The sequence below is a fragment of the Telmatherina bonti genome, assembly GCF_933228915.1.
Source record: "Telmatherina bonti genome assembly, chromosome: 16".
In the NCBI taxonomy this organism is placed as follows: Eukaryota; Metazoa; Chordata; class Actinopteri; order Atheriniformes; family Telmatherinidae; genus Telmatherina; species Telmatherina bonti.
In genome coordinates this window covers 20902034-20922864 of record NC_136614.1, presented here as the reverse complement: position 1 = coordinate 20922864, position 20831 = coordinate 20902034, and the positions used below count along the sequence as shown (strand labels likewise).

The 20831-nt window shown below is 39.7% G+C and overlaps 3 protein-coding genes across 4 annotated transcripts in view; 1 reads left to right on the top strand and 2 right to left on the bottom strand.

Moving 5' to 3' along the window:
• Window positions 1–899: 899 nt before the first annotated feature.
• ccdc167 (coiled-coil domain containing 167) lies at window positions 900–3054 on the bottom strand. The gene is made up of 4 exons (XM_079255611.1): window positions 2942–3054; window positions 2669–2763; window positions 2177–2229; window positions 900–1764 (listed from the first exon to the last, which is right to left on the bottom strand). The coding sequence occupies exons 1-4, from the start codon at window positions 2990–2992 to the stop codon at window positions 1646–1648; spliced, it is 318 nt and encodes a 105-aa protein (XP_079111737.1). The 5' UTR covers window positions 2993–3054; the 3' UTR covers window positions 900–1645.
• Window positions 3055–3769: 715 nt separating this feature from the next.
• Window positions 3770–11614, top strand: kif25 (kinesin family member 25; the record flags this gene model as incomplete). The annotated part of the gene is made up of 15 exons (XM_079255100.1): window positions 3770–3838; window positions 3971–4036; window positions 4347–4460; window positions 4571–4712; window positions 6939–7042; window positions 7157–7242; window positions 7326–7365; window positions 7458–7525; window positions 7607–7681; window positions 7794–7913; window positions 8075–8251; window positions 10149–10303; window positions 10388–10633; window positions 11142–11297; window positions 11463–11614. The coding sequence occupies 15 exons, from the start codon at window positions 3770–3772 to the stop codon at window positions 11612–11614; spliced, it is 1770 nt and encodes a 589-aa protein (XP_079111226.1).
• A 940-nt stretch (window positions 11615–12554) lies between these two features.
• Window positions 12555–20831, bottom strand: part of wasf1 (WASP family member 1) — a 58863-nt gene continuing 50586 nt past the window's right edge. For both annotated transcript variants that reach the window (XM_079255476.1, XM_079255477.1), the window contains 4 exons: window positions 20094–20257; window positions 18476–18655; window positions 16637–17208; window positions 12555–15165 (listed from right to left, as the gene is read on the bottom strand). In XM_079255476.1, coding sequence (XP_079111602.1) covers window positions 15008–15165; window positions 16637–17208; window positions 18476–18655; window positions 20094–20257 — 1074 coding nt within the window. In that variant the 3' untranslated portion in view covers window positions 12555–15007. The remainder of the gene's footprint in view (window positions 15166–16636; window positions 17209–18475; window positions 18656–20093; window positions 20258–20831) is intronic.

The window sequence follows — 20831 nt, the reverse complement described above, 5'->3', positions numbered from 1 at the left end:
ATCAACACTAAATTAAAGAAAAACATTGAATTTTGAACCCAACTTACCTTGCTATGTAAAAATCCTGATTATTAATGGACCAGTTTGAAAGATTACTTTTACTTTAAGTTTGTTGCTCTATTGACATTTGTTGGTTTTTAAACATTATTTATAGAGGAAAAAATGGATACATTTCTACAAGAAAATATGTTTTACTAAATTGAATCACAGAGCCTTGGTGCATTGGTCAGCCCTGTGAACTGCAAGGTGGCTCAGCAGCCTGCTCACCTGCTGGAGCCATTCTCTTTGTACTGGATGTTATATAGCAATTTGACTCCTGAATTAGTTTGTGACCCCAAGTTTAGCTGCTGTCAACTGGAGTGCTTTATTCTTAGAAAATACAAAAAAAGCTGCGGCCATTAATTTCTCCCACTGAGTCAATTTCACTCTTAATGGGAAAATGAGAAGGGCTAAAATAGTTCTGAACTCTTTTGCTCTTTACGTGACTCAAAGCACAGCAGTGAGAACTGGGGCAGAAATGTTAAATTCTCAGAAAAAAAAAAAGGAGACCCTGAGATTTTTTAAATTGCTTGGCTTCCCCTTCCATACAAACCAAACCATGTGTGTCACCTGGTGGTTTCAAGGAACATGAATAATAAACTTCTGTATCAGTTCGCTGTCTGCACACATGAAATTATATGAGCCCACTGTCTCATTGACTTGTATTATTAACTGGTTTGTAGGTTTTTAGCAGCCATTCGGGTTCGTTTTCAAGTAGCAGTGCACCACAAATGACACATCCCCAAACAATGTTAATAATTTGATACGAAGCATTAATTTATTCATGAAAGCAAATTCATAAAAAAAATATGGAATCAACCTTAACTTTACATTTTTATAGTAAACAAAGCATTTGAGCATATTTGACTTCTCACACTCTTCTTTGGAGACAGCCGTATGGATAGTAACACAAAAGAAAAAACATCTTCAAGTTCTCTGCAACGCCTGCCTCCATTAAACTGGGTCATACAATGAAAATTTTTACACACATTACTGAAAAGCAGACATGTCTGGCACCATTTCCTGAAGCAGCGTTTTGATATTTGTGATAACACAGTGGTTGCATAAATATAACTACATTCAGCCAGTTAATGAGGCCCATGTTGAATGGTAATTAGATCTTTACACAAAATTAACCTAAAAGCTAAGACAACATATAATGTGAGGAACATATCAAAGATGCGCACTCACAGTTGATGTGTGACTCGAACATGAAAGCTTCTGTGTCAGTTCACATTAGCAAATGTAGAAATCACAGGTTGTGGTGTAATTAGTCAGTTTCAAAAATATGCAGTTTTTGAAACTTTAATGGGTTTTGAGTACACAGGATAAACCCAGTTTGAAAGGACAAAGATGCCACCCGGAGGCCGAACTGAGCCAGCAAGACAACTCTGGTTCATTTTCGTGGGGTTTTTCTTTTAGGAATTGGGGGATCCTTCAAAGTGTTTTGCTGAGATCACTTTCTACATAACAAGCAAGTAGGCTGAGAGGAGAAGAAACGAGGAGGAGGCACAAAATGATAGTGAGATAAACCTCTTGTAACCATGAAAAAGTCCTCATAACAATGCAGTTCTGAGCTTATTGAAGCAAAACTCATGGTGTGGTGTCAGACATCATCCATACTGTAGACAAAGATGTAGTAGAAGAGAGCGCTGACAGCTAGAAGAGCGACTGACAGCAACATGTTCCTCCTGTTCTCGCCTCGAAGTGACTCCAGCTCCTTGTCTAAAGACAAAAACAAAATTGGCAAATGTCCTTTATTTATTCTTTTTCTTTTACTTTCGGGTCATATTAAATATAGATTATTTATTGTCTGCTATTCATGAGATATGACAATATTCTCTGATTAAATCATAATAAATGATCATAAATCATTACATTTAGGACAACTTTTGATTTATTTTATTTGTCAGCTGATTATTTTCAAAATTAGCCCCATCTTTTGTAAAATGTCCAAAAAACAGTACAAAGAGCCACCTAATTATCCAGAGCTCATTTCAAATTATTTATTTTGTTAGAAATTATATAAAATAGTCTGTGCAAGGACTAAGACAATAACAAGTAAATCATATTTATCAGTTATTTTTTAAAAGTAAAGATAAATTTTAAATACTTATCATTTTTAAACTAATCTTACCCAGCTTCTGCACCCTCTCATTCATGATTGCCATTTCATCTTCCAGTTCTTGTCTGGGGAAAAGAACAAACCAGTGTGGTTATTATGGTTTTCACTCTACGGCTGAGCTGCAAATTAAGACGGGCATTTGGTAGGTTTCAGCTCTGTTAGGAGAGGCTTTCCAGTTTTACAGTACAACTTTTGTTGGCAAGCGAGTTGCAAACAGGGTGCATAAGAAGGCAGGGGTTGATCAAGAAATTGTCCAAAATTGCTGTTTAAAAACAGAAAGCAACCACAAAGAGACATAAAATGTTGCAGATACAGATTAACCATAAAAGCTAAAGAGTAACAACCAGAGGCACAAACTATGAAAAAGATCTGCAGCAAAACTAAAGAGAGTAAAACCAGCATCAACAGAAGCATAGTGACAAAAGAGACTTTTTCTTTATAATCCATTATATTAATGTAAAATGCTGTATATTTGTTCCTAATGCAGACATGCTCTATCCTCACCCTTCCTTCTCAGACAGCCTTTCCTTCCTGCTCTTGTATTCTGCCCTCTCCAAGCTATCGTTGCAACGCGCCTTTTTCCCCTCCAGACGGTCAATCTGGGGTATTTCCAGGTGAGACATAAAGCAAAGCTGAGGTTAATAAATTTCATAAAGCAAGGCTGACATGAATAACTTCAGTAGGATGCAAGCGGGACACTAAGTGAACGACATTCAGTGTTTAAATGAACAAAGACAAGCAAAAAAATGCACAAAAAAAAGTTGGAAAATACTGCACCTCATTGGCTATACTGATTTTTTCTCGTCTCTTATCTTTCAATTTAGCCATTTTAAGACAGAAACAACATGCAATGTTATGAACAACTGGTTCACAGATTGACTCTGCGGAAGTCTTCTTCTTCTGCTTCTTCTTCTTCTTCTTCTTCGATGCGTTCACTTGTCGGCTGTGACGCAGGACTCCTGTGGAGCTTTACCACCCTCTTTCGGCAAAATGTGTCATGACCACAAAAAATAACCCTGTAAAGCCTGACCCAAGAAAGAATCTCTGAAAATTAAAACTTTTAAAATCTTCAGACAGTATTTTGCCCTTTATCAAAATATAATACGACCTTCCTCTAAAACAAAAAACATCACATGTGTACCGTTCATGACGGTGAAATGTACTGTAGTACAAAAGCTATCCACCAGGGGGCAGAAGACAGGTGTTAGATTGTAAACGACAAGATTTTGAGCACACCTTTAATCATTATTATTACTACCATAGACGTCATTACTACCAACTCCAAAGCGTTTAATTAGCCTCGCCAGCCGTGTGTATCATAATTGACATAGCATTAAATGATTAAATATTCTGTGCGCGCTAAAGTCGTGTCTTATTTGCGAAATAGACAAGTTTTTCTTTGAATGAAACAAGAAAAGTAGATATTTGAGATGCTTCTATGCTCTTTCTGTGGGTGAAAACAGTCCAGCGTGTACCTGCTGACGAGTAAGCTGACTGGTGAGAGTTGTTGATCGTTACTAATCGGATTACGGACACAACTTTATCAGTAGAGGAGGAAAAGGACACTCTCCACTCTACTGACTCTTGTTTCTAGTGGGTAAAATAATGCCTCTGTTCATAAACCGTGACCAAATATTTGCCCATCAGGTGCATCTGCTGGAGCACAAACTGAGGGTAAGCGAGTGGGGTTGGCAATGGAGAAATAGATTATTGGTAGACTTTATATTGCTTAATGTAAAGGGCAATTTATGACCTCAAAGTAGTGCCTGTAAAGCCCTAATGTGTCTTCATTAAACGTTGTTTCAGAGTAAAGAAGAGCGGATACTTGAACTAGAGACAGAGAATGCAATTCTTCATTTGAGACTTGCAGAAGTAAGAAGTTTTTCTTTTAAATCCATTATCCACAAGATTGAAACTACAGGAGTGATCTATCATGGAATTTTGTTTAATTTTTTCCTACTAAACTGTTTTATTATCAGATATTACATTTATTTATTTCAATGAACAATATAAATCTTTGGTGTTATTTATGTTTCTGGTGTACTTTTTTTTTCTTTTGTAGGTAGTGATAGATGGATATTCCTGCCTTAAACATTGTGTTGGGATCCCTTGAATATGTGTCCATGTGAATGGGCCTTATTTCAGCCGATGGCAGAATAAGATTCAGTTTTATCCTGTTCAGTGTTTAGGGAAGCTGCGTCGGGACCAAGAAGTGGACACCAAGGCTGTGAAACATTATCAGCCCAAAAAGACAAAAACTCAATTAGGTCTTCTCAAGCTCCACTCTCAAGTTCAGGTACGCATCTGCTGTGCATGTATGTAGATGCAGTTTTCAGGATGTCTAGATAGATTCTTGTTCCCACAAAGAGCCCACACATTTGTTTTTTCTGTGTGTAATCATGGCAGGCTGTGAAGCAGGACCTGAGTGAGGTGTTTGCAGTGTATATGAGCTTTGCCTTTGAGTTGGAGGGGCAGAGCAAGCAGCTGCTGAAGAAAGTTGAACAAGCTAGCTCTTGTCTCAATGGCCATGATGGAGTTAAGCTTCAAGGTTAGTATCTCAATGTGTGGCGCTGTGATGCACACGGATGTTGTATCTTTACATCTTCCGCAGGTTCCTGTAACTGAGGCCGGAGTTAATTGGAACCACTTTTACTGTCAGAAGCTTTCAACTCAGGGCTTGACTAGGAAGCTGTTTGAGGAGCAATATCTTAAGGCACTAACACTTTGCCCATCAGCAAAAATTACTCCAACTCTGTAAAAAAAAAAAAAAAAAAAAAAAAAAAAAGTGACTATCTATAACCTATACAGTTGGTTTTTTTTACTGCATGTTACTGCTGACAGCAGTCTGGATTGGACTAAAGAGGAGCATTTAAATCTAAATAATAGTGTAGAAGCTGTAACAAGGAGTCTGGCAAGACACAGTGGAGCCACAAAGAGATTAATTTATAGCATGAAATATTTCTTTTAATTCTGGATAGGGATAAATGCTCATTAGAAAGTCTAACATGCTTTGAAATTGACTAAATGTATTGTTATAATTGAACTAATTTAAATTGATGAGCGTGAGCTTGGTTTTCAGATGCCGATCTTTACTTGTTTACTGTATGGTTTGCGTGTTTGTTTTTTTTATTCAATTTAAATTTCAGATTTATAGGTATATGGGTCAATTCACTACAAAGTCACCTGAGAGCGTTTTACAGACAAATCAGTTTAAGTCAATTCATTGAGGTCCATTCAGTATTCTTACAAGCTAATTCATAAAAACTAATAGCCTAGCTAAGGAAAACCAGCAGATTGCATTAAGTCTTCACTTTGACTCAGGAAGTGTTCAGTGCATCATATATACATATATATATAAACTTTTTATATCAGATGTCTTGTGTTACAGAGCTGCTTGGGTCTGCTATTTAGGTCAGTTTTTGGTAGACATAATCAAAATGTAACATTATGCATATAACCACTGTTTCCTGAAAGAGAGGAACGAGGTACAACACATATAGTATGGGACATCACACCCATACAGTATGCGTTGTACAAAGTGAATCCACTGAAAGGTAACTATAGATTTAGTTGTTTTGAAGTTTGTGATTTTCAGGAAAATGCTTAAACTTACTGAGGAATCATGCTGTGTTCAAGGGGGAATAGTAATTTTGCATTCAAATAAACAATTCTTTGACTTTCTAAAGAGAGGGCAGCCTCTCTTTAATTAAGCTTGTAGCTTTCTGCTGTAAAGGCTACACAGTTTAGCGTTTTTTGGTTTTTATTATAAATTTGGAACAGAAGAAGGTGTTCTATTTGAAGAGCAAAGCTAAATATGACATTTTTAGTGCTGCTTTGCTCAAACATTTGGGCAGCTTCAGCAACCTGAGTAGGTCACATCCACCTACAGTTTGTGTTAGCACGAGGTCAGTGAGGTGAAGCATTTAACATTGTACTGCATATCTGACTGAAGATAAACTTTGTGATGTATACAAATCTGCAAAACCAGCACATGGAAAATGACCACTGATGCAAATATTAGATAAGACGTCAAAGGTAAAACTGAAAGTTCAAATGATTATTTCATTAAATGCCATCTTCATTTTCTACATATTACCCAATCAACTTCACAGTTGTTGAGCAGGAGCTTGTTTCAGGCTTGCTGTAACTTTCTTACACAGTGAGCATCTTTATGTAGGGATTCGAAGCTTATGTGCTCCTTGTATGTCAGTCAAGGTAATCCTTTCACACAGTCTGTCTTCTTTTCACCCATCTCACCCTTTGTGATAAATGAAAGTTGTCACCTGTTCTACGCACTTTAACCAGTCACCTGCGCAGTCCCTCGCCTGTGATTGGTTGAAAGGGATATTATCATGCATTTAAGCCAAAATAAGTGCGAGTGCAAAGAGCAAATATTCTAAAAGCTGCTTCAAAGACAACTTAGTTTTCCAGTTGATCCGATTCTGATGAGGAGAAATTTGAGGAAACCCTTGAAATACTTCACCTTCTTTCTCACCATTATGTGTAACAGTTAGGGACAACTTGCATTTTAAGTAAGTGGGATGCTGTGCGTCTGCACATTTGTGCTCCGGGGTAAAAGACTTGGCCTGAATTCAAAGATATGCACAGCACAATAAAGCTGCACACGATGCGTTAAGTCAGTTTAAGTTAAATCAGTCTGCAAGTTTAGCTGTTTAGACAGCACGGCATCCGATTCGTCACCAACTCCTTAGCAGTGTTGAATGAAGCCTAAAAGCAGATGCACTGGGTCTATAAAGTCCTTTCTCTTGTCCAGATTTGCATACCCGTGTTGCAGCACTGGAGCGCTCTCTGGAGGAGGAAAGGGAGAAGTGCAGATCAGAGAGGCTGAAGAGAAAGGAACTTCACAACACTCTGGTGGTGAGAAGATGTGTTTTTACCGGAAAACAAAAAAAAAAAAAAAGGACATTTTAGGAGTAACCAACGAACACAAATCACTAATGATACCTGATGGTTGGCTTTGACTTGTTGCAGGAGCTGAGAGGAAACATCAGGGTTCACTGCAGGGTGCGTCTAGTTTTACCTTTTGACCATATCCAGCCCTTCACCAGTGGATCAGGGTGGGCCATCAGCAAAAAAAAAAGATTAAATCAGAGTAATAACTGCTTAAAGAGTTGACAGTCACTGTTGTTGTTTATATCAGGTCTGTATCATCAGAGGAAGTAGTCCAAGCAGTCAGTGACGTAAGTTGTGCAGCTGCTCCAAACCAGTTTGATTGATCACTGATAGTCTGCTGCACTGCTCTTACATTTGACCTCTGTCTTGTGTTTTATAGGACACAGTGAGGGTAAATTTAATGAGAACAGGGATTCCTGTGCAACATAAGATGTTTGAGTTTGAGAGGTAAAACACTCACACCAAAAACACTGACTTTCATGGAGCAGCAAGTTATTTTCTTCATTTTGGCAAATGCGTTTCTTCTAGGGTGCATGGACCAGAAGACTCCCAGGATGCCGTGTTTGAAGATGTCAAATCGCTCCTTACATCTCTTCTGGATGGGTAAGTGTGAAATGAAAAGCGCAACATCTAGCATAGTGTCATTCAGATGGTTTTTTTTATTCAACAAACTGACCATCACAGCATTAACGTCCTGTTCCTCTCCGTATGGCAGCTATAATGTGTGTATCATGGCATATGGGCAGACGGGCAGTGGAAAAACTCACACCATGATGGGAGAGCAGCAGGAATCTCAGCAGGGTATTATCCCCAAGGCCGCTGCTGAGCTCTTTCGGTGAGGGAATGGCCTACCGGACGACAATGAATGGATAATTCCTGGACACTGCTGTAGATTTAGTTTAAATGTGTGTGTAGTACACACTTAAAGCTGTAACAGAATATTCATTTTTTCCCTCTTTACATGATCATGATTATCTGTTCCCATGTGGCACGCAGGCTCATCTCAGAGAAGCCGTCAGAAAGTCACACTGTGGAGGTGTCAGTGATGGAGGTGTACAACAACGAGGTGTATGACCTGCTCGCCAGGGATGAGCATGGCGACGCTGCAGGCCAGCGCCGGGATGTTATCACCACCTCCTCTGGCACCAGCCAGGTCACCCACCTCACACATGAGTGAGTACATTCAGAACAGAGGCAACTGCGGGGGTTATGATTTAAAACATAATTTTAACACCAAAATAAAGTACAATCTTTTATTTGTTCACAGTTTCTCGAAGCTTTACTTATTTGTTGAGTATATGACATGCGCTGAGTTAAATGGCAGTGAAGGGCTCAGCTGCCTTGAATTTACAGATCTATACAGAGCAGATTTATAGTGTTGTGTGACCTGCTCACCTCCTTTCAGCTCATATTTTTTTATTTTCAGTTATAGTCAATAACACTTTGGAGCAGATTGTTGCCAAATAAGAGCTCACAGTAAATAGCCCGAGTGTTCAGAGCAGCACACTCCAAACTGACTGGTTGACAGGTAATTTTATCCTTAGTTTCATTTCCATTGTCTGATGACAGTTGTCCCTCTTTCAAGGCGGAGTCTTGTCTTGAGTCATGTGTTGAACTGACAAGAGTGTTAAAATGTCAAACTGCAGAGGAAATATAACACCTGAAAGTCCCATAAACACACCAGTCAAAGCTTTTTTTTTTAAATCTCATATTTACATGATAAACCCCAGTTCTCACTATTATTCAATTTGTCTGCTTTTTGTTCTTAGAGGTTGATGTTACAACCTTTTGCTTATCGAGACAAATTTTTAATAAATGTTTTGGTTTAATTTTTCTACTGATGGAAAAAAATCTGGATTTCTTGACAAATGTGATGAAATTTCATTCCTAAGTGAAGTGAACAATATCATTTCTGATGAGAATTTTTCATTTATTACAAGCCAATAAGCAAGAGTAAACCAGTTTGATCTTTCATTTCTGTGGTAAGACAAGGCAAGTTTATTTATAGCTAATTTCATACATAAAAGCAGTTTAATGTGTGTCACATAATTAAAGCCCGATAGACGTACTGAAAAATGCTAAGTAAAAGACACCATGCAGATTTTATGTGTAGGCTAAAAGGGGGGGGAAAAACATTCTCAACATGGATTTAAAATGTCTTCAAATGGTAAAAGTTTAATCTCCACTGGCAGTTTCTTCCATTTGCTTGCAGCAGAACATCTGCCTCCATTTCTCCTGTGGCTTTTCTGAATGGAAAAACAACAGTGTGTGAAGAGAACATCTGAGCTTTCTCCCTGCAGAAACAGCTTTGTTTGTAGGTTCTAGAGCACCATTTGGAATAAATAATACCTTAAAAGGCACATAGAAGAAGACCAGATATCAGTAATTCTTACACACTGAACCTTTAAAAAGGAAGGTGAAGTTGTGTGGGGATTATGTGGGTTAAGTTTAAAACTTAGGGACCCCAAAAACAGAGTGAGTTTGTTTCCTTATATATTTATTCCATTTAACAGAGAAAAATATATTTGTTATGTATTTTTCTGTTTAGCATTATCAATTCTTTTCTTTGAAACTAATATGAGAAAAAGGGTGTTTGAACTGATGAACCATCGTAGAATAATGCACTTCAATCCACAGTGGGCAGTTGAAGCTTGACCCTCAAATTGACTTAAAATGGTAAAGAGCTAAATGTTGTGCCATATCATCAACACACACCTCATCATACATTCTTTACTACGTACAAAGCAGGCTAGAAAAATAACTATTAGGTACATTTATCCTTGACCTAAGAATTATGGAGCTCTCTGAGGTTATTTAGGGTTCCAAGTAGCTTAACCTGGTTATTCAGTCAAATGATTAGATTATCAAATCATCTATTAGACAGCCTTCTGTGTTTGAAAGGGCAGTAAAATTAACTCTATTCACTTTGTTGTTGTCAAATGTGACTGTTGTTTGTTAGACTTTAAGACTAATGCAACTGACAAGAAATGACACAGCCACTTTAATCATTGCTAAAAGACACTAAAATATTGATGGCAGCTTTTCAGGGTTTTTATGTTTTGTCTTACAGGCCTGTGCATAATGCCTCGGAGATGATGCAAATCATCAACAATGTTCTGAAGCTCAGGGCTCACTGTCCCACCCTCATCCACACAGACTCCTCCCGCTCTCACCTCATCGTAACCCTCACCATTTCCTCCAGTAACCCCAGCGCTTTGGCCCTGGGTAAGACACGATCATTAAAGTGTTCTCAGAACTCCATGTTGCCGCCAGTTATCCAGGTCCCATATTCATCCTTCTTTCTTTTAGCTCGCAAGCTAAGGAGGGCCAAAAAGGACATGCAGCACTCCACCCATAAGGAGTGGTGGAGTCCACGCTGTCGCTGTGCCAACCCCACCGCCCGCCACTCACCCGACGAGCTTTTTGCCAGCCCTGCCTCTTCACCATGTCCCTCCCCTTCCTTTTCTCCTTGCATCTCACCCAGACACAGCATCTCCGACACTCGGTTCAAGACCAAGCTGCAGCTGGTGGACCTGGCGGGGAGCGAGTGTGTTGGTAGGAGCTCAGTGCTTGAGGGATGTGAGTGTGTGGGCATTACGGGAACATTAAAGCCTGCGTGTTGCAGAATGCATTGGTGAGGATTTGAACAGGAAAATGAACCATATTAGAGTTCCAAATGGCAAAAGAGTCTTCAGGCTTTAAGAACTGCTGTATGTATTTTTGTAATTGATATTTGATTTATAACTTTTGTATTAATTTTGTACATTTAATGCTTTTTGAAACTCAACAGCAGCATCTCAGTCAAAACAAGCTAATGTGATGTGCTTGTTGCTTGACTTTAACATGCTGTTCAAATACAGCTTGTGCTTGTAATGATCTATTTTTTTTTATTATATTGTATTAGAAATTTAATAGGCTATTTTTTTTTTAAAAGTTGTCCATTAAAAATTTAATTATACAAATGAAACTTTAGTTTCTTATTTCCTACTTATTTGGTAAAAACCCAGTACAACTGATACTTGTTCTGCCACTAGATCAGCTCACCGTTGTGTATCTAAACCAGGTATGACTGGAGTTTCGGGTGCTGCTTTGTGGGAGGTGTCATGTATAAATCGCAGTTTATCTGCACTGTCTGATGTCCTGGGAGCTCTGGCTGAACAGAGACCACATGTCCCCTACAGAAACAGCAGACTTACCCACCTGCTACAGGATGCAATCGGTGAGATGAACAAACATTTGGCAAAGACATTACTTATTAACTCATCCCATGACAATGTCTTCATCTTACTGAAACTGAATCACGAAAACAAGCTGTAAAGACAAATAACTAATCTTTTATCTTATGGTCAATCTTTTTCTTGTTCCTCTTCACTTTGTCCACTAGGTGGCGACGCCAAGCTGCTGGTGATGCTTTGCGTCTCTCCGACACAGCGCTTCATCACAGAGTCCCTGCAGTCTCTTGCTTTTGGGGTCCGGGCCCGTCAGATCCAGCGGGACCGACCCCAAAGACGACATAATACACACAGAGTTAAGTGAAAGATGAGACAAAGCAGATCCTTAATCAGTTTTACAAACACGGATAAAAGAAAAAGAGAAGGTTAAAAGATCTTTTTGTCTAATGTTTATTTGGCTGTCAGAATCTGTTTATTACATTGTATCAGTGGAACTGACCAATACCTCCAAACTCACAGCCTTAAACAATATCTTTAGTTATCTTTTTTTTTTAGCAGCTATTCTATATATTTACTTTTCCTGCAACTTCATTGAATTAAATGTTTTTAGTTTAATTTTACAATGAAATTTACATTTGTAGAGCAAAGTACTGCCTACTCAACCACTCCTGAAAGAATTTACAGGTTTCCACAGTAGATTAGTAGTAGGATGTAGATAACAGTAAACAGACTAGATAGTATAAAGCAAAAGCTTTGAAGTAGTTTTCATGCGTTTCATTTTTCCTCCGCAGCTGCTTTGCCTTCTCCGTTTTAGCATTAGTTATGTAAATATAGCATTTCTGCACAGTAAATATTTAATTACCTACTTTTGTTATGTAACAAAATCTTCAAAAGCCTCTGTCGAGAACAAAGTTATCAGTATTTATTAGAAATTAAACAGATACTACAAACATCTTTGTGCATCAGTCTATTGCCGACTTAGCTCTTATCAGGTAGGAGTGCTTGAGTACTTTGTGCCAATTGTCTAAAATAAACTATTTATGTCCAGCTGACGACTCACAATGGGCTTTCTATGCAAATGGATTTGTCTGTGGGTCAGTGCGTGTACATTACAGAAGATAAATGCACACAAAGAGCTGCATGGGTGACGTAGTTATTTCTAGCCATCTTTTTTTTATCACTTAATAGAAGCAGAAGGTAGAGTATTTTACACATTTCAAATAGGGAGTTGTACAACTGGCCTCTGTGTAATAGCTGAAATACTGAAGTAGAACAGCCGGTGATTTTTTATTTATTTATTTTTTTTTGCAAAGGCAATTTGAATTTATTTAATATTTGGAAGAAAACAAACAACTTTTCCCTCTGGTCAGAAACAGACATAATCCCAGCTTGACCATCACTTCCTCTTTGAAACACATACTGGCTCCTTTTTTTAATAAGCCTCCTCCTACCAGCTTCATGCAAATTGTGACAAGAAATTCTCACAATGAAGTGAAGTTGTAATCCAGGCCGTCCCAAAGCTGAAAAGTCTGTGACACTGAAGATGTCACGCACTACCAAGACATGAAAGCTGAAACTGCAGGCTCGGAGATGAACGGTGATAGAACAAAAAAAATAAGATTAAAACAAGAATGACATGATAATAAAACATGAAACCTGCAGAAGCATCTTCGGTGTAGAGAGGAGATAGGAACAGAAAGACACGGGAGAGTTGAGATGATGAGCGAAGTGAGAATGAGAGCAGAGAAACATGGAAATGCAGAGTTATGTAAGAATAACTGTCCTGGTGCCTGGATGAAAGATTTTCTCCACCATGATCAGAGCTGAGGCAGAAGTGTGTGAAATGAAGCTTTGGCTCCTTATCAGCGCAAAACCAGGGAAGACAACAGAAAGGTTTGGCTTAATCTTTTAAAACTTTTAAATTAGCAGTGTAACTTGATGAGAATAGGGTCTCTCTGTTTAGGATTCACCTGAAATCATAGTTAGCTGAGTACCTGAAAAGGGCTTAAATAAGGGTTCCAGTGGAAAAAGTTATAAAAAAAAAAAAAAAAGTTTTCATTAATTCAGAAAAAGCAGTTTATATCCAGAAACACCACAGGACGTTTTTTTTCCCTATTCCAACAGTAGCCCAAAAGGGACAAATCACTACTAACCAAGCCTTTTGTGTTATTCATAAAGCTCAATTTCAGGTCAGCAGCAAAACCCATTAAAGTACATTTGAAACATAACATTAGATTTTATTAATTCAAGCAAACTGTTACAGTCAACAGTTACATAAGTTACATGTTATACAGTAATGATCTGATCATTTTCTTCTTTTAAACCAGGGTTTCTGCCCCGGTGCCCTCCCCCCAAACATAGAAACAGCAAATCCATACAAGCGCAGGCAAGTAAGTAGTAACAGCACAATACATTCATCAACTCAACAATACGTTTTGTACGAACAATAAGGCAAGTAGAAGAAAAAACAAATGGAAAAGGATGGCAGACATTTTCTTCAAAATGAGCCAAAACAAGGCATAATGTATCCTTCTCTTTGAGGCAGTATCACGTAGTTTCTTCTTCTGAAACGAGGAACGTTGAAACAACGAGAGGAAAAGCTTCTCGTTAGTGGGCAGGTACACGGTAAAGGGGGATCTGAGGGGGGGAAAAAAGCTGCCTTCAGTGGTGTTGAATGGTTTGTACCTGGTGTTGGTCAGGTTCTTCGGCGTACACTGAATTTTTTTTTTTTTTTTTTTTTTTTTTTAAATCAGTGACAAGAAGAGGCAGGAATTCTGATGTACATCTCCAGCTTCAAATCACTTCCAGAGTCCATGTCCGTAGCAAAGAAATATGAGAAAATGTTGGGAGCTGAATACACCTAAAAATCAATGGCTTACAGTTTTTCTGACATTTCCTGATGTCAGTATGGGCAAAAGTGGCTCCTTTGAACCTGGACAGACAAAAAAAAAAAAAAAAAGAAGAAAAAGAAAAAGCAATCTCTTGGCATATGATTCCCTGGGGTAACATTAACTGGATGGATATGCACACGTGGTCAAAGCAGCCATATGCTTCAACGTCAGTTCAACCGTACAACAAACGTCACATGACAACACAGTCAGCTGTTTGCTCTTAGTGGTAGTCAGTCCCGGTAAAAAGAGTGGAAACGAAATCCAACCAGCTGGTGTTGAAACTTTTCATGTAGCAATCAGTATTAGAAACCACTACCCTTCTTAACTGCAACTGTTTTTCATAGAAGAGGTAAATAAAAAGAGAAAAGTAGGCAGCATCACCCAATGCCGTCTTCAGCCACCAGGAGGCAAAAGTATGGAGAACTAAAAGATAAATGCAACATGCCTTCATATTTTTCCTTCTGTTTGTTTCTTTTTTTACATCAATGCACAGATAAGAAATAGAACAAAGTGGCTCTTCAAAACGTTTTGATGTCTAACGGTAAACGTGGGGGATGTTATCTCAAGAAATCCCTCAGGAAAAAGGTCATGTGGCGGTGCAGAGAAGAGTGGAAGCAAAAAAACTTCTCGAAGAACACCAGATGAGGGGGGGGTGGTGGAGACTCTCCACCCAACACAAACCACAACAAGACTGAGATATGCCAGGATAATAAAAGAAAACTTGACTGAAGGAAACTGGGGAACAACAACGCTCTTATCTGATGGTGAGGAGCAGAGTGTAGGGGTTGGGTGTTGGTGGAGGGAGGGGCACCTGAACATGTTTTGTCCATCGCTGCCAACGCTGCTCTCTCTTTCTCCAGCCGCCATCATTCCATCCAGTCCCCTTCATCAAACTCGGACTCATCCTCAGAGTCCGAGTACTCCACTGCGATGCGACGCGATAGAATGGTGGCCACGTCATTCCCAACTCGCTCGTGTTTAGCCTCCTGTTCTCGCTGCTCTTCCACTTTCCGCAGCTGTATACCTGCAGCGGGAAGTTAAAGAGAGAGGTTTGAGTTTCTGACTTTAGAATAAGACATATTGCTAAATATTTTCTCCAATGGAAGGACAACATCTTAAGAGATGTCTATGTTCCTAATGTGCACCGGGCAAGACAAGAAGTTGACTCAAGCAGTAACAAGTGAGGCTACACAGGTGTATACTTCACAGAAGTCTTTCAAGCTTTTAGTCTAATAGTGATCTACACTGGTAAGTCAATGTCAAGGAAAAACACATGTTGAGATGAACATATTTAATGTTCCACTGGCAGAAATGATGGAAATTCAATGTTTCATTGCAATTAAACAGTGGCTGGAAGAGTCATGCATCATATTTAACTTAAATGACGGCTCAGAAGCAAAGATGCCTGATTGGATGTCTGTCACCTTGTCTCATTTTTCCTGACTAATGCCTCCTCCTACCTAAGGTGGGAGGGAGTGAGACTCTAGGAGAGGACCTAAGGGTGTACAAACTAAGATATTGGGTGATTGGATGGAAGAATGCCATCACACTGGCTTCCATTGGTGGTGTTTTGCCAAACTTTTTTTTTTTTAATGATGTGCCGAACAGAAACAACTTGGGGAATTCTTCAGTGTATGGGAAGAAAGTGCAGAGATTCAGCCCAATGAACTGAAGCTGTTTGGATTGTACTTCAGTTCACAATATTGATAGACTAGAGATACATGGCTTTCCTTATCCTTATCGGCTAATATTGGCTTATAATAAGGTATTGACCATTCCACTGATATAATTAGTCGATAAAATAACAGGCACTGTAAAGTGTCATGACAGTTTAGTATTCTTACTTTCTTTCTACATGTTGTGCTGCTTCGCACATCATGACAGTGTGCATGTGTTTGACATGACTGCAGCAGTCAAATTTTATGACTTTTTCCTTCATGAACTCCAACAGACATTCCTCTGCTGCAGAAGCCGCTATCGCTAATCAGCCAAGTGAGTTGTAAAATATCAGCATATCAGAAATCCAATTTCGTGCATCTCTACAACAGACCCAATACATCCTAAAAACAACTCTGGAGTTTAGGAAGGCAAGAGATTAATAGCTGACCACTTCATTTGAGTCTGATTAAATCTGTAGTTCTCTTGTTGAAGATAAAACTAAAAGTAAAAAGACTTGCAAATAAATGTAAGATGGTGTGAGGTAAAAGCCTGGCAAACCTCAGTAGTTCATGTCTTCAGACTTTGAAAACTCTGTACCTTTAAATTCTGAGTTCATGCACTCAAGTGAACATTATGTTACATTAGTTATATATAACTATTATTATATTAGTTATCATGGAAAGTCAACACCCTCAACAAAAGCACTTTAAAGCCATATTAATTATGTAACTTATTTAAATGTTTTGATTAAATGGCTGACCTCAGTTAGGTACATAAATTAACCAGAGATTTTGGCTGCTATCATGTGCAAACCTTTTGGATAAATTGGATCCCACCTTTTCTGATGGCCTCCAACAGGACACTGCGAGCATCGCTGATGGGTGGAAGGTTGGCTGGATGGTGCCTCTTTGTCCCCATATCGTGCATGGCATGTGCTGGTGGGGAGGCCATGGCTCCTGCTGAGGGGAAGGCTGGCACAGGTGGAGGGCCTGATATGTGGGGCGATGCACTTCTTGCTCCGGGTAGTGGAAGAGGAGGCGGCGGTGGGGGAGGAGGCAGGATGGTGCCATCTGACTGAGTCCCAAACCCTGCGGATGCGCCCTTGTCCAGAACATGCTGAAGACGGGCCGGGGATGAAGAGTGGAGAGGAGGTGCAACGGGTGGCGGGGCCGGGTGGAGCACTCCTGGGGCGATCTGAAGAGGAGCGGGGGGAGGTGGGATGGCTGGAGGCTGCTGCTGGACTGGCAGGGGAGGAATGGGAGGAGGCGGGGTTCCTCGTAGGCTTGAGGAAGGTAAAGGGGGCGGTGGTGGAGGAAGAGGGGGAGGTGGTGGAGGAGGAGTGCTGGAGTTGAGGCCCGCGGTCCTGGCTGGAGACTGAGGTCTGCTGTCGGAAAAACCTGAACTGGAGCTGGATGGGGGGGACAAGTACAAAACAGTGTGCTTCAATTAGCTTCACACTCTTTCCACACATGACACACACCTTCAGCCTCCATCTTCCTTTTACCAGAAGATGTATGGAAGCATCAGAATTCATATTTTAAACCAAGTCTGCTGGAAAAATAAAGAAGTTATCAGTTCTCAAGCAGCAGATTGCATTACCATCCTCTTAATCTGCTAACAAGCTCCAGCTGAATAAATCTTCAAGCTCCCACTGTTTGAATCTAGAAATCTGCCAGATGATGAACTGTGTGTAAACAAAACGCTTAATGGCATTTCTGGGGAATTACAGGTTAACGGTGCAACAGTGTGTGGGGCCGCAATCAAACCAGGGGCAGCTTTTTGATGTCACGGCTGTCAGATAAGTCTGGCGAGGATTGACTCGTGAATGTGAGGTTAAAGAGGGCTGCATGTCAGGAGGGAGCACTGAAAGTGAATTCAGACTTCGCTGTGACTTGCATTTAGACATATTAGCAATGTTAGATATTTACTGATGTTGAAGCTGTGAGGGTGAACCAGGACACTGCAACATAAAAGCCTGACATGCTCACAATAAGGCTTCCCTCCAGCAGAGATAACCGCACAAAAGCACAGCGAGAGGCTGAGACGAGGGGGAAAATAAAATGTACATTTCCTCACTTGAGGTTGTAACAATATCTCACTTCTCTGGGTTTAGAGGCAAGTGCAGTTTTTCGAGGGAGTGGGGAGCAGAAAACTGAGATAGCAAACCCGATCATGGTAACTTATAGGAAGGAAGGAATGACAATACACACACAGTTAAAGGGGACATGAAAATGAAGGTAAATAAGACTCAGACATAGACAAAGGCAGAGGTGAGAAGGCTTTGAGAGGAAAAAGAAAAGACCGCTGCAAGGACGACGGCGAAATGGGGGGGGGGGGAGGAATCAATTTTACGTCTCTGGTTTCCTTAATCATTCTCTCTGATCTTTTCAGCCCATCAAAAGGCCAAACTTTGCAGCAAAAGCACAGAGCAGAAAAACAGTCTGTATTATGCTCAGTGGCCGTAACACACTATTGATCTTAGTCTTCTCAAAACCGTTTTTTTTTTTTCCCTCTCTTTTGGCCCACAAAGTCCACCACTGCATCCCTCCTGTGCTCTGTTTTAACAGCAGAAACGTCTCCCCTCTAACCTGTGGCAAGCTGCTGTAAACTGTAGGAAAATCCCATTAACAAGGCAAAGAGGAGGAGCTGTTTGCATGTGTTGTGTCCTGCTTCACCTGATCACAGAGGGTGGCTTGATCTCTCCCAGTGGGTGCACGGGAGGTGGTGGCGGCGGAGGGTCGTGAGGTCGGGAGTACATTCTGTCCCCGGTGCGGTTCAGCAGCTCGTTCATCTGGCTGTAGGGCAGCGCTGCCAACGAGAACGGCCCATCCAAATGCTCCATGTACAAAGGAGCCCTGAACAGAGAAAAGTGTTTTTTGTTTTTTTTTTACTGTAGCTTTGGTTCGTATCCGCTGAATGTTATTTTTATTTTATATTTCTTTGCATAACACATTAAAATCTGAAGGAAGTATCGAATTACCTTAATCATGTACTCATACTTCATCTAGCTTTTTGTTTTATTATTCTTTCAGCTTATGTGGTCTAAGAGTTTTAATTCCTTCACAGACAACAACTACGACTGAACAAGTCAGTATCTCGATAATGTATGTAGTTATTACAGCATATTTCAAGCAAACCACCCCAATTTCTGACCTTGGTGAACGCTTTCTCTAACTATTCTATAATTATAAGGTCTGAATACGTGAGAGTGAAAAGCAAGAGCATGAAGTACTTTGCAAGAAAAAAAAAATTATAAACCAGCATCATCAGCTCCTACAACGACTGTGCAGCAGCAGAACAATTTCCTTTAACAGCTCAAGAAGACTGATCCTATAAAAACCACAGCCAGACATTAAGAACGGTCCTATTTTCTCAGCAAAAACAAAGTCTTCCAACAACATCAGTCTCCTTTCTGATGTCAAACTGTAATGCAGTGATGTACAGCACCCATTATAAGTTCATAATAAAGTCTAATAAACAATTTATAGAAAACACAAGGCTGTATGGCATATGTAGTTTTGCTTCATGTTTGTTGGAAGAGTGAAGATATTTAGCAAACAAATATTTTGATTAACTTGTTACTGTTGTAACGGTTATCTAAATTTCAGAACGACATTACTTATTTACACTGTGAGTTTCATTGTTTTAACCAACTGGGGGTATTTGACACTGACATCAAGAATCATTTCAGACAAAGTATCTAAATAGGGTACAATGTGGTATCCTTCTACATGAAATCCATCCTCATCTCATCCTTGCAGAAAAGATTTTCTGTCAGGTATTCGTGGTACTAATGCATCCAAGAAATCCACCAAAAATCTCATGTTACTTACACTGACTGTGAGGGAAATGACTCAACATGGGTGCGACTGGAGCTTTGAGGTACAATAAGTGCAATCACTACTTTTAGGGACCCACAATCATTCCTGTTGTGGCTGCTTTTTCCTCGGTGGCGGTGAAGTGTAAATTTAAAAGAGGTAGAGATGAGAAAAAAAGTACATACTACAGAAGAAGCTGTGCTTATCCAATCAGGACTTGCTCATTGCTGTTTAACCCATTACAACCAGAGTTGAAATAAAAAAACCCTTCAAGCCTGAGGATTTTCTGAAGTTAGAAGCTTAAAAAGGTAAAAGGACAAATATTGCACATATATGATGAATAAGTTAAATTAGTTGGTATTCTGTATTTATGTCCACTGGGATGTATGCCCATGTCATTTATTCCCAACACTAAACATCTGTTGAAGACGGTTCAGAGGTCTTTAGAAATTGAGACCGAGCCTCCTCCAGTTACCTGTTGTCGTGGTAACCAGCAGATCCGTTGGCCTCTCTGTGTGTGTCTTCCTGTGTGTCCTGGGCGAGTTCGGCACCCAGCGCCAGTTTCTGCCACTCCTTCTTCCGGTCGTGAGGCGCCCGCGGTACTTTCTCCGGCTCCTGTGGACGGTCGATTGCCTTCAGCTTTGGCCCGACAGGTGAAGACGGACAGAATGACATGATTGATGGGATGGAAAGGTCATAAGGGAGGGGGGGGGGGGGGATGATTTGGAGATGAGCAGGAAAACAATAATAAAAGACAAAAAGGGAGATTAGCTGCTCTTATTCTACAAGACAAAACAGTAAATGAGAACCTAAAATAACAAGCAACAGATCTGTACTGATTTTTTAACTGGAAATAGAAAACAAATAAAGAAGCTTTGGTAGTCTATTCACATCTACACCACCAAAACAACAAAAATGTAAACAGAGTTCAATTCTATTAAAGTCACTTATTAATATAAATAATAATATTACAGCTATGATATTTTTTTTGTCTTTCTTAGACTCACTGTTGATTTAGTTTTTAGAAGACACAAATCACAGATTGCAAAGAAGAATCAGTTTACAGGAAAGAAAATATTGTATCGTACAAGCTTGACAACAGGGAGTGCTTCCTCACCGACTAAATCAAACCATTGTACATGGAATATATCTTCAGTGAGGGGAAAAAATAGGGGCAGCAAGTAAAGTAATATAAATCAAATTCTCAGCACTC

Excerpts from the sequence above, each read along its gene's own strand:
- ccdc167 (XM_079255611.1), bottom strand. The coding sequence starts at position 2,992 with ATGGCTAAATTGAAAGATAAGAGACGAGAAAAAATCAGTATAGCCAAT. Across the intron at positions 2,230-2,668 it reads AGGCTGTCTGAGAAGGAAGG|ACAAGAACTGGAAGATGAAA; the intron begins GTGAGGATAGAG and ends TCTTTTCCCCAG. Across the intron at positions 1,765-2,176 it reads TGAGAGGGTGCAGAAGCTGG|ACAAGGAGCTGGAGTCACTT; the intron begins GTAAGATTAGTT and ends TTTTGTCTTTAG.